At 38.0% G+C, this 12,590-nt stretch overlaps 1 protein-coding gene across 2 annotated transcripts in view; it reads left to right on the top strand.

Annotated features, from left to right (window-relative positions):
• Positions 1 to 11,478, top strand: part of LOC118578102 (solute carrier family 7 member 13-like) — a 30,348-nt gene extending 18,870 nt beyond the window's left edge. Inside the window, exons 1-4 of one of the 2 annotated variants that reach the window (XM_036178758.1) lie at positions 795 to 1,512; positions 2,813 to 2,932; positions 9,303 to 9,664; positions 10,888 to 11,478. In XM_036178758.1, coding sequence (XP_036034651.1) covers positions 795 to 1,512; positions 2,813 to 2,932; positions 9,303 to 9,664; positions 10,888 to 11,136 — 1,449 coding nt within the window. In that variant the 3' untranslated portion in view covers positions 11,137 to 11,478. Of the gene's footprint in view, positions 1 to 794; positions 1,513 to 2,799; positions 2,933 to 9,302; positions 9,665 to 10,887 lie in introns of those variants that run through there. The other variant, XR_004944226.1, reaches the window with a different exon arrangement.
• The last annotated feature ends 1,112 nt before the right edge of the window (positions 11,479 to 12,590 follow it).

Consider the following 12,590-nt stretch of genomic DNA (forward strand, 5'->3'; position numbering starts at 1 on the left):
TTTTTTTCAGTGTGAATTTGAGTTATTATCTCACGTCTTTTAGTCTGCTGGAGGCCAGTTAGGACGGATCTGCTGGTTGTAAATGACTTCATTTTTCTTTATCTTGGAATATCCATTTTTCCTCCTCTGCTGTGAGAATTGTGCTGTGTATGGAATTCTTTCCGTTATTCCATGGACATTGTCATGGCCCTGAACATTCACATAGCTGTCAGGAGTGTGTAAGGTCTTTTTGGAGGTCCTGTGGACATCTTCTCAAGAAAGTCCATTATGTAGTTTTGTTTTTCCAAACTACTACTCTCAACATAGAAAATTATTTTAAACAACCACAGTTGGTGGCTTCAGACTAATGACCTAAAGACAGGAATTTCCCCACCGAGCAATCTCTGAGTCAGAACAATTAATTTATGCCCTTCAGTTAGAGCATTTTCTAAAAGCTGAGAGGTATTCTTATATCTTGTCTTAGAGGTAGGAACAGGTGTTCTAGCCTTGGGAGTTTGGGCTGAGCTTCACTCTGTAATCGCAGCCTGTCTTTTTTGAAGTTCCTTTCTTTTTCAATTGAATGTCCTATTTTGACAATAATTAAAAGACAAGTTAAATTAAGCCGTTATAGGTAATCTATTTTATTTCACTTAACCGTGTCACAAATACTTTAAAAGTAGCCTAGTTTGAGGAAAATGAAGCAGATGGGCTACATAATTTTAAAATTTCAGAGGGTCCATGAACATCTCTTATAGTTGTACATTGAGACATATTTAGAGATTATAATTAGATAGAATTGATTTTTTTCAATTATAATGGATAAAGGAAAGCAAATAAAGCTCAAGAGAGACCTTGGATATTTCTGGGGGGTCAATTTTCTAATTATTAATATAATTGGTGCAGGAATTTTTGTATCCCCCAAAGGGGTGCTGGAGTACTCTTGCATGAATGTGGGAGTCTCCTTGTGTATTTGGGCTGTCTGTGCAGTGCTCTCCATGACCAGCACTCTCTGTTTTGCAGAGATTGGGATAGCATTCCCATACAGTGGGGCTCACTACTATTTCATCAGGAGATGCTTCGGCCCTTTCATCGCCTTCTTGAATCTTTGGACCTCTTTGTTTCTGGGCCCAGGGCTAGCTGCCAGTCAAGCGCTGTTACTGGCCGAGTATGGCATTCAGCCTTTCTATCCCAGCTGTTCTGCCCCCAATCTACCAAAGAAGTGCCTTGCCCTGGCAGTGCTGTGGATTGTGGGAATTCTGAATTCTCGTGGTGTGAAAGAGCTGTCATGGCTTCAGGCAGTGAGCACCGTGCTGAAGATGGGCATACTGGGCTTCATTTCCCTCAGTGGGGTGTTCATGCTGGTGAGAGGGAAGAAGGAGAATGTGGGAAGGCTTCAGAATGCTTTTGATGCTGAGTTCCCGGAGATCTCCCAGATTATAGAAGCCGTCTTCCAAGGATACTTTGCATTTTCTGGCGGAGGATGCTTTACATACGTAGCAGGTAATTATCAATCTTCTGGGGTGGGGGGAATCAGTTCATGGCTGATATAGTGCATGCATGAAATGAACATCTTTCATTGTATTTTGCATTTAAAGGATTCAACTTTCTTCCTTGACTTTCCCAATGTGTTTATGGAAATTGGGCGATTACTTTCATGGCAAAACTTGTCTTTTATTGACCAATCTCTCCTTTTCTTCATTTTCTGGGGCCGTATATTTGAGACTCCGAGTGAATCTAGTTTTCTTTCTGTTAATGTGTAAATGCTCAGGTCGTGGAAATAGTTGCCCCCTTGGAAGTGAATTCAGGAAAACCAGATTGTGCTGGTGTAGTGACCAGAGTGCATTTAGGTTCTTTGCTACTTATTGAGGTTCTTTACTATTTTTACTCATTTATTTTTGGGATTATATTTTCTTATAAATTTTTCCTTTCATTGATGAATGTTCTCTCTCTCTCCCTCTCATTCTCTCCACTTTCCCTCTCTTCTCCACTGTCTCAAAAGAGTTTATCTCCAGCTTCTACTTGAACCCAGTTTCACGTTGTAGTTTTTGTGCTAGAGACATTTCTTGTTTATGTAGCTGTCTCTAACATAAAAGATCTAGAACACTGCATACGGCATCTTGAATAATGTAGAATTTCTTTCAGACAGATGACAGTAATGAGTAGGGGGCATGAAAAACTCCTTTCTTGAGGTTAAATCTCATGAAGCTTCTGCTCACCTTCTGTTCCTACACTCTGAACACAGAGCCTACTTTCCACTTGAGGAGCCTGGAGATGAAGGAAGGGTGCAAATGGAACAAGCATCGTGAACCCATACTCTAGTGTCTTCAGAAGAGGATCACTGTGCAAAAGTTTGACTCTGACTCTGAGTGTGTGTGTGTGTGTGTGTGTGTGTGTGTGTGTGTGTGTGTGTGTGTGAGAGAGAGAGAGAGAGAGAGAGAGAGAGAGAGAGAGACAGAGACAGAGAGAGAGAGACAGAGAGAGAGAGAGAGAGAGAGAGAGAGAGAGAGAAGGGTGACGGGGGAGAGAGAAAGATGGCTATAGAGTGAACAGAAAGAACAAGGTCCAAGATTTGACCCATGAACAATTTTTTTGTTTGGTTTTTTGAGACAGGGTTTCTCTGTGTGGCTTTGGAGCCTTTCCTGGATCTCACTCTGTAGCCCAGGCTGCCCTCAAACTCAGAGATCTGCCTGCCTCCACCTCCTGAGTGCTAGTATTAAAGGTGTGAGCCACCACTGCCTGGCAACACATGAACAATTTTAAAGATAAATTTAAGATACACATTTTTAAACAAAGACTGATGTTTCTCTTTATCCATTATAGGAGAACTGAAGAGAACCCAATAAAACAATTCCTAGATGTATATTTACAGCACTGCCTCTGATAACTGTGGTGTATTTACTGGCTAACATTTCCTACTTGACGGTTCTGACTCCCAGGGAAATCTTTTCAACAGGTTAGTATACAAATGAAAAGACAATAAATAAAGTGCAATCCTTTCAGTACAGTTAAGTGTTATTTTTTGTCGTTTTTTGCTATTTATTACGAATTCATACTGATGATTATTCTTTATTGAATCCATTCATTTTTTTAAAAATCTGATTGAAAAGTGTATGATTTGGTTTAGAAGCAAGATTCATGTTCCAGCACAGCCTTGCATTTTCTAATAACCTGAAAAGGTATGTATAGTGCTGGCAGATGTCATAGATCAGATTCAAAACATTAGTTATTGCTTTTGTGATCTCAACAGAGTGACACAATGCAATCAGTAGTAGGATTTTTAAAAACTTTCAAAATGTTTGCTTTTCAATAATTTGAGTAACACCAAGAAAGACAAATTTGAAATTTATGATATTGGTTGAATGAGGAAAAACTGAATGTTAATTGATGACTATTATTAATATATAAAATGTTTATCGTAAAGAACTCTAAAATTTTGTGGTGGATAAGGATCCTGAATATATTGAAAATTTTTTAGAAATTCTTGTCTTACAGCCTAAATTTTAGAATGAAAACAAAAAGAATATACCAGGTATTGTGATGCTTACCTGTAATTCAGAATAAGCAAAGCTGTGTCAGGATGTAATGACTTTAAAACAAGCCTGAATAAATAGACAGACCATATATGTAAGTAAGTGTTCATGAATTGAAAGACTATCATGAGATAAATAAGCACCCTAAATCCTAAACTGAACAACAGATTCAAAGGATAAAATGAAATATGGGTTAGAAAAAAAGTTAAACAAGGAAAATTGAATGCCAGCAATTTTCTCATACCATTTTTCAAGTTCTAGTTATCACCTTCTGAGATAAGTTTATCACTAGATGTTCTGGAACTAACCCATTTTGAGCAACTATTCTTATTTTGTTAAGTGAGTGTCTGAAGCATTGGATGTAAATCTAAGTGAAGCTTTAGAAAACACACTATTTATTGACATAAAACTACATACTTATGTAGTATTATGTGGTGGTTCATTATATTATATTCAATGTGTAATACTAAAAATCATTATTTTCGTCTCCATAAACACAATCATTTATTTATTTGTGGAGCATTCAAGCCTAAGAAAAGGTTTAACAACAGCAAATTGCCTCAAGTAAAATGTGACTGCTCTCCAGAATGTTGTCTTGTGGTGTGTCTTTCCAGGGTTGACATGTTATCAGTCTAGGTATCCTAGTGAGGAGAGCATAAATGAAACCAAGTTTTTTTGTGGGAACAAACCAAATGTAACCCTGGATAAACCTAGACAATGACTCACTAACTGCTCTGGCTCTTAGTGTCCATCTGTAACATTAGCTGTGGGTGTGACCACAGCCACTGGCCATCAGGAATGGCTGCTGCAATTTCTTGAGGCTGGTATTTATTATGCCTGACAGTGTTCTTGACATTTTGATTATTTATGAATTGGAAAACTTTCTCTGGCATGTTGTAATGACTGAAGTCATTGTGTAGTTAGCACAGTAGTTAGGGCTTGGGTGGGAAACTTGGGAAGTTTCTGACTAATGTTGCTAGTAGTTTGGTTTTTACTGCTTCTTCTTTGGGGCTTCTAATCCACAGACTTAATGTAAACTCCAAATTACTATAGGTAAATTTTAATACCTATTCTTTTATTATATTAGGAATTTAAATTAAAGAATTATTCAGAACCATATGCAAAAATGTAGATTTATGGAAAGTCACTGTATCATCATCAGTTATGGCAGGACAAAAGTAAATTTCACCAAAATAACCAGTAGTTTCCAGTAAATGACATAAGTAAGTCTGTATAACAGAGCACTCAGAGCCTTGAAAAGGTCATATTGTTGGTGGATACTAAGAGGACAATGGTTATAACGTATGAATAACAGAAATGGCAGGCTCTAGATTCTCATGAAATAGGAACTTGTGAACAACAGTGGTCAGCTGGGATGGGACTGTGGGTGATTTGTTATTTATTATTAATACTAAATTTAAATAGGTTCATAACTTATATGACTAGTGTGGAAAGTTACCAACAAAAGAAATAAGCACTTAAAGTTATGAGTTCAAAGGGTTGGGGGTAGATTTTGCCACTTGAGCATAACAAAAAGACCTCACAGTTTTGTAAAGGAAAAGTGGGATATTTATAACACAGTATGAATTGGATGTTACATTTTATTCAAGGCACAGTGGTTGAAATTACAACAATCTTCTCTATTAGTTCCTGTGTAAGGTGTACAAGTCTCAGTGTCAGATCTCTGACCTGTTCTCTTGCTTTCTGTTCCCTTAAGGGAAAAAAGGAAACTTACATTGTGAAAAGTTCTACAAAGAAGGATGTCCCATTAGAATGAGGGATGTGGACATAGCATTGTAAGGATTCCTGGGTCCACCATTTTCACCCTAAGAACAAAAGTGTTCCAGAAATCCTGTCAACAGAGTGTTCACACAGTCTTCTAGAGGCTTCTCAGCCATGCTAAAACTAGGGATATTAACCTATGGCAAGACAGTATGGAACATAAAGAGGTTATTCGGAGACAGAAGCTAAGGCTTCCTTGTTCTGCTGGTAGGAAGCTTGTCTCAAGTGTCAGGTGTGTTTAAGGGGTTGGATATGTAAGTGGAGATTTTAGAATTAGTTTCCTGATAGGTAGATAGATACATTCATTTTTGGAGGGTAACTTTGTAAAATTTCTCTCACTGAAGAATGCATACACTCACAAGTCCCTCTTCAAAGAAGTCCCACCTCTAGTACCTCAGTGGGTAATTACAGAACTATTTAGAACCGAACATGTGAGGAGTTAAGTCAAATATTCAAATGCTGACATTCTCAGGAGCATCATGTCTGAATTATTTTACTTTTGATGATTTTTCAGTAACTCATTTATTTCTTCCTTTTCCTTTTTTGGATACGCAGGCTTGATATATGCCCTGGGTTGCCTGCAATAAACTCCTTCTGCCCCCTGCTGTCCAAGTTCTAGCATGACAGGTGTGTTCCACCAAGCTCAGCTTTAAAGCACATTGTCTAAGAAAACACTAAGAAAAAGTTATATAAATCTATCAATACAGAATGAGTACATGACTTATCTTTAAAGAACAGAATAGTGAGACTTATCTAAAACACTTATATGGATGTGTATGTGCATATAATCAAAATATGTTAGAAAGTGAACAAAAGCAAATTCAATGTTCATTTTACATTTTACCAAAGACATGTATGAAGTAGTTTTTAAATGAAATAAATATGGAAATGAATAAAACAATGAAAACCATCACTTGTTGAATAGAGTTAAGAGGAAGGGAGGAGTATTGTGAATAACTTTTTCTACTCAATGCTGGCAGAGCTACACATGGCCTGTCTCTGGTTGTCTTAAATCAATCACACTACAGAACACCCACTAAGAAATCGAGGGAAATTTCCATTGCAGTGCAGGGAAATCATTTCTAACTCTGCCTGAAAGTGTGCAGTGTGAGTGTCTGGAGGAGCAACAGCAAGGCATTACTTGAAATTAATTAGAGCTGCAGCATGGGGTTCTTTTAAGTAACACCACAAATTGTGGGAGGTTCAAGAGAAAAGCAATGTGACACTCGGGTCTTTTTTAAATGGGCTAATAGCTGGGCATAGGTGATATGTGTCTATAATTTCAGAACTTAGGAAACTGAGACATGAGGATAGTGAGTTTGAGGTTAACCTGAGCTACACAGCAAGTTCTTGGACAGTTTGAGTTACATAGAAGACCCTATTTCTAAATGAAAAAACATTTGAAAATCTTATGGCTTGTTATGGCTCAGTATACTGAAGTCCTAGGGACTCTCCTAGAAACCAACTACCTATGTATAAAATGGTGACTCAAAGGACATCTAACCCCCAAGGACATTAGGCTCCGCTCTGCTCATTCTCTTGAAACCTGAAGAATTATCACTCTGTTAGAACCCTCTGCCCAGCAACATGTATCTACATAATACAAATTTGCCTCAAGCGAATTCCCACAAATGATGGGTATTGCTGATTTTTGTACCACCTAACATGGTTAAACCAATGTTCATAATATCTCTTCACCTTGAAGCACCAAAGGAAATAAAAAAGAATGTTCTATACCAGTTGGCCCACTACAGGAGTTCCCAGCTTCAATATCATCAACAATTTGGAGTGTGTGAATTTTGTTTTGGGGTTCTGGGTATTGAACATAGAGCCTCGAGGATGACAAGTGTTCTGACATTGAGCTAATTCTTTGAAGCTCTCCTGACCATCACCAGAACACATGACTGCTACTCACTAGGATGCTAACAGCAAACTCCTACCTAATTTATGGAACATCAGACAACTCACCAGACATTGTCACATGACTCCCGAGGAGCAAAGTCACCTCTAGCTGAGAACCACTGTTTAGAAACTTAGACAAGCTTCAGAAGTTATAAGTATTTTAACTATTTGTGATGTCTATGTTCATCTTCTATGTACTTTACGTTGCACTAACGAATTCCTCCCAAGTGCCTGCCTTGAGGAGATTTCTGTCAGGGTCCAGAACAGATGCTACAAGCAGCTAAGGATACTAATCTGAGGGATATTCGATGAATCTAAGCACACTGAGTTCTTTAGTCCATTTACTTTATTCTTCTAAGTCAATTCTATCTACATAGTTTCTTTTCTGTTCTCATAGTTAGCTCTTCTCAGTCCCTGCTGCGCTCAGTCCTTTCTGATGTTCTCATGTCTATCCACTTCTTTCCGTCTTCATCCTCATCTTGTTCTTCTCAGTCAATCCCCCGTGCTGGGAGGGAACCAGTATATATACACATGCAGTAATTCTTTGGCAAAGCAACATGAGGTTTGAAGTTTCAGAGTTGCAGAGAGAGGTGATGAGGATCCACACATGAAGCAATAATTGTCAGCTTCCAATTACAACCCCAAAGGGGAGTGACTAAAGGGAAGTTCTCTGGTAGGGTCAACTAAAGACTAAGATCAATCAGGGAATTTATGTGCTCAAACTATAATCTAGAAATGGAATGTTAGGGGTCAGTAAGTCACTAGAAAGTCAACTGTCTTTGGTGCCACTTCTGCCCCCACTCACCCCCAACCCCTCCACCCCCACTCATCCCAGCTGCAGTTGCTTTTTCATAAGGAAGGGGACATATGCTCAATGGCTAAGCAACCTATGTTAGGGCATGTAGCATTTGATTAGTAAAAGCACCTTCATTCAGAGTAATTGCTGAGGAGAAAAATCTAGGAATAGCACCTGGCTGAGGAGGAATTAAAACTTAATTTTCACAAGAAAGAAGCTTGGCACCTATCACCTTCCTGGCATTGATGGCAATCTCCTTGGGTCAGTGGAAAGTAACTGCCTTAACTCAGTAACTAGCAAGTGGATAAAACATCATCCCAGGAATGTGAGCAGCAAATCTCTTAATTTTGGGTCTTGTGTAAATAACCCAGGGTAAAGGTAAGGCGTTGAGGATTTAATTGTTAGTGGTTCTTTTCTCTATCTGTGAGTGAGATGAGCTAATGTTTATCTATGTGCAGATTTGTCCTTGGGAAAAAGTATCTTTGCTGAAATACTTTTGTCCAGAGAATGACCCTGGCCAGACTTATGTTAATGAACAATAAACACAGCTGGGGACAGTTATCTAATTACCCCAAATGTATAGGCAAAGTTGTGCCCAAGATTGAGCTGCAATCATGAGATTTTATGTACACTAACATGGAGATGCACAGCAAATGGGGAGAATCATAGCTGCTATTGCACAAGTAGTTTACAATAAGAGATAGCCAGTTCATTCAAAAGGCAGTAATTCCATAACGCCTTGCCTGATGGCTTCTTCTAACGGAACCCTCAGTTCAGATAGGTTGCCCTTCTGAACTCTAGCTGTCACTGCTCTGTACTCCATGGATTTTTGCTGCCAGCGGCTCTCAATATTGCACTGCAGTTGGATGAGTCTCACTTCTTTGTAAACAGCGCTCTGCTGCTCTTTTCTGACTCTGGGGGAGTTTGTCAGCATTCTATATGCTAGTTTTAGACAATAAGCATGACTTCAATTTTTCCTTCAACACAATTAATACACTCCTTAAGTAGTTATTAAAAATTAACTATGTTGTGCCGGTCAGTGAGTATATTAATCATGCTATATACAAGATAGGAGGGATCTGTGTCTTCATGAAGCTCCTGGTCTTCGGGGGAAGACATTAAAAAGAACCATTCATTGTGCACTGTGATGAACTAAAATGGACATAAACCTAAGTTATGACTTAAATGTGAAAAAGGAAATAACAAAGTTAAAATCTCTTTTTAGCTTTTGTTGACTTTGTGAAATATTATTGTTTAATCATTAGATTTTTCTTTCTCAACACACTTGCTTTTGTGTATTTTTTTCTCTGCAGATGCTGTGGCTATTACATGGACTGACAGAGTCATCCCCCAATTAACATGGACTGTTCCCTTTGCTATTTCTGCCTCATTGTTTAGTAACCTCGTGATTAATGTACTTGAGTCAGCAAGAGTGGCATACACTGCAGGCGAGCATGGCCAGCTGCCCTTGATGTTCAGTACCCTTAATGTTCACTCATCCCCCTTCATAGCTGTGCTTCTAAATGTCAGTATGGGATCCATTGCAATCATCTTAACAAACTTAATTGAACTGATCAACTATCTTTATTTTATGGATTCAATTTGGACTATGTTATCCATGATAGGAATCCTGAAACTGAGGTACCAAGAGCCCAATCTACACAGACCTTATAAGGTAAATGTGAGCTGGGTAAATTTGTTCTATGTGAAGCAAGATACTTAACTGTATTGGGGGAATATATTCAGAAGATGCAGGAGTAGATAGGTTGTCACTCAGCAACTTGAGAAGCAAATCATGACAATCTCGTCTTCATTTCTAAATTTAAATTTTTGTTCATTGGCTCTACCCAATAGAAAACCTCTAAAGTTCCACTTAAGGATTCAGGTAAGACAAAGGTAGTTCTTTAGGTAAAGGACAGGGCATTCTGAATCTCTTGACATGGTATTTCTTTGTTTAGTTACATTCCTATCTATGCATGCCATTATCCTCTATAGTCAGGAGCAGATTTAACAAATGAGAAATAGATGCTATTCTGTGTAGTTAGAGTGTTTTGCCTGGCCCACAAATCTCTCTCACCTGCCAGGCCCATAGACTCTCAGACCCAACCAAGTAAACACACAGAAATTTATATTTACAAACTGTGTGGCCGTGGCAGACTTCTTGTTATCTAGTTCTTCTATCTTAAATTAACCCATTTCTATTAATCTATATTTTTCCACGTGGCTTGTGGCTTACCAGTACCTTACATCTTTCTTGTCTTGGGAGGGGCTGGCAGTGTCTTTTCGCCCCAGCCTTCACTTTCCAGAATTCTCTTCTCTGCTTGCCCCGCCTATACTTCCTGCCTGGCTACTGGCCAATCAGTGTTTTATTTTAAACAATCAGAGCAACACATTTGACATACTTGAACATCCCTCAGCAATTCTGTAATTCCAACACTTTTTGCTTAACAACAAATTCTGTCTCTTCAACTTTTCTACTTATGAACTTTCGTCCTAGATGAGGAAATAGTTCATAGGAGAGGGGATGGTACTTTAATCCTAGAAGAAGAAATCTTCCTTGGAAGATTGTTGGGATCTTCACTGTGTCCTAGAAACTCCTTTTGAATAAGCTATGCCATCTATACCCACAGTGGTCATCTCACCAGCAAATGTTTATGACTATTTCCATTCATGAAGACCCAAAAAGAAGTTCATTTTCTTAAATCATACCTTCACCAACAGGAGTCTCCAACACTTTTCTTTTTGGGGCATTTATCTGAGTGCTGAACATATCTACCTAACAAAGTATCTTATTTGGTCTGATTTTATCATTAGCATAGTATTTTTGCTTGTGTAAATATGTAGCTACCACACATGGATTTTCACATCTAATTACTTTATTAAATTTTATCTTTTTAGGTATTTTTGCCATTCACAGTCATAGCAATGGCCATCAGCCTGTGCTTGGTCTTGATTCCCCTTGTCAAGTCTCCAAAGATGCATTACATCTATGTGCTCCTCTTCCTTCTCAGTGGACTGCTGTTTTACGTGCCATTGATACACTTTAAAGTGAAGTTGATTTGGTTTGAGAAGCTGACCTGCTATCTGCAATTACTGTTTAATATTTGCATCCCTGATATATCTGATAAACAGACACACTCCTTTTAGAAGCAAATTTCAAATAAAAAAAACTTAATTATGGTAACTTTCAAAACTGAAATAATGTAAATAAAAGTACCCAAGAAAGGTCTGGCTTTAAAATAAGGAAACAATTGTTACATATGATCAAAGCTCTGCTTTGATGCAAAAATTTAAGTTTCAGTTTATGTAATTCCATATACAAATGATGTATTTTCCATTTGCTTATTCTCTATAGCTTCCATTTTCTATTGAATTTCTAGTTTCCTTAAAATCAAAATTAGTTATTTAAATTTTTTTAAAAAAAATGTTCTCTTTATATTTCTTGAGTGCTATTTTAGTGCTTATTTGAAGATAAAAAGATCAATTTTATCTGTCTTGTTTGCATTTCCTTGTTAGTGTTGTAGATTTGGTCTCACCATAGGTCCCTGGGATAACTAGTCTCAAATTCTTGGTCACTCAAGCAGTGTCCATTTCCTGAAGTGGGCCTTGAGTCAAATCAGTTATTGGTTGATTATTCCATAAGCTTTGTGCCACTATTGCCCTAGCATATCTTAAAGAAAAAGGGTGTGTGGCTGGCTTGGTGTTATATTTCTTTTTTGATACCATATAGAGTATCTCCCTGTAACAAAGACACTGAAACACAGGAATAAAGGCTCTGTGTTGACATCTCCATTTTCACTGATTGTGTAGGTGTTGTTACCAGTAATGGAGCCTTACAGTCGGTATGTGGAGAGTAACCTATAGTCTTGGTAACAGCCTGGATCATTTGGGGGATTCACTTGGTGCCCCTTTGAATAGCAACTCAATTAGATGTAACCCAATCCCAATATTAGAAGCATCATGTGGTGATAGGAAATGGCTAGTTGGTACTCTATTTCCCCCATTATTTGGCAATTTCATTTAGATCACCTTCATATATGTATATATTTTAGGAAATTTATACAGTATTAGGTTTCTGTAATACCTCTTGAATACCCCTTAATTTTATCTGCCAGCTCCTGTATTTCATCCCCAAGTCCCTCTTCCATACCCAACATCACTTGATTCCAGCCCCCATTTTATCAAGATCTATCTATTCTACTTAATTTTCCTAATGAGATCTATCTGCTCCCTATAGTACCTAACTCTATACCTACCTCTGTGGTTTTTATTGTAGCTTGGTATTGACTTAATACCCAACACTCTCATATAAGTGAATACATACCACATTTTCTTCCTTGGTCTGGGATACATCACTTAAGATGATTTTTTATGTCTTTTTTTCTTTTCTTTATTTGTACTTATTTTTATATCCAGACCTGCAGTTTCCCCTCCTTCCTCTTCTCCCAGTCCCTACTCACCCAACCTCCCCTCTGCTCCATCCCCATCCACTTCTCCTCAGTTCTATTTAGAAATACGCAATCCTCCTGTGATATCATCAAAACATGCAACAAAACATGGTGCATTGCAGGAAGACTAAGCACTTCCTTTATATTAAGGGT

This window comes from Onychomys torridus, chromosome 2, assembly GCF_903995425.1.
Source record: "Onychomys torridus chromosome 2, mOncTor1.1, whole genome shotgun sequence".
In the NCBI taxonomy this organism is placed as follows: Eukaryota; Metazoa; Chordata; class Mammalia; order Rodentia; family Cricetidae; genus Onychomys; species Onychomys torridus.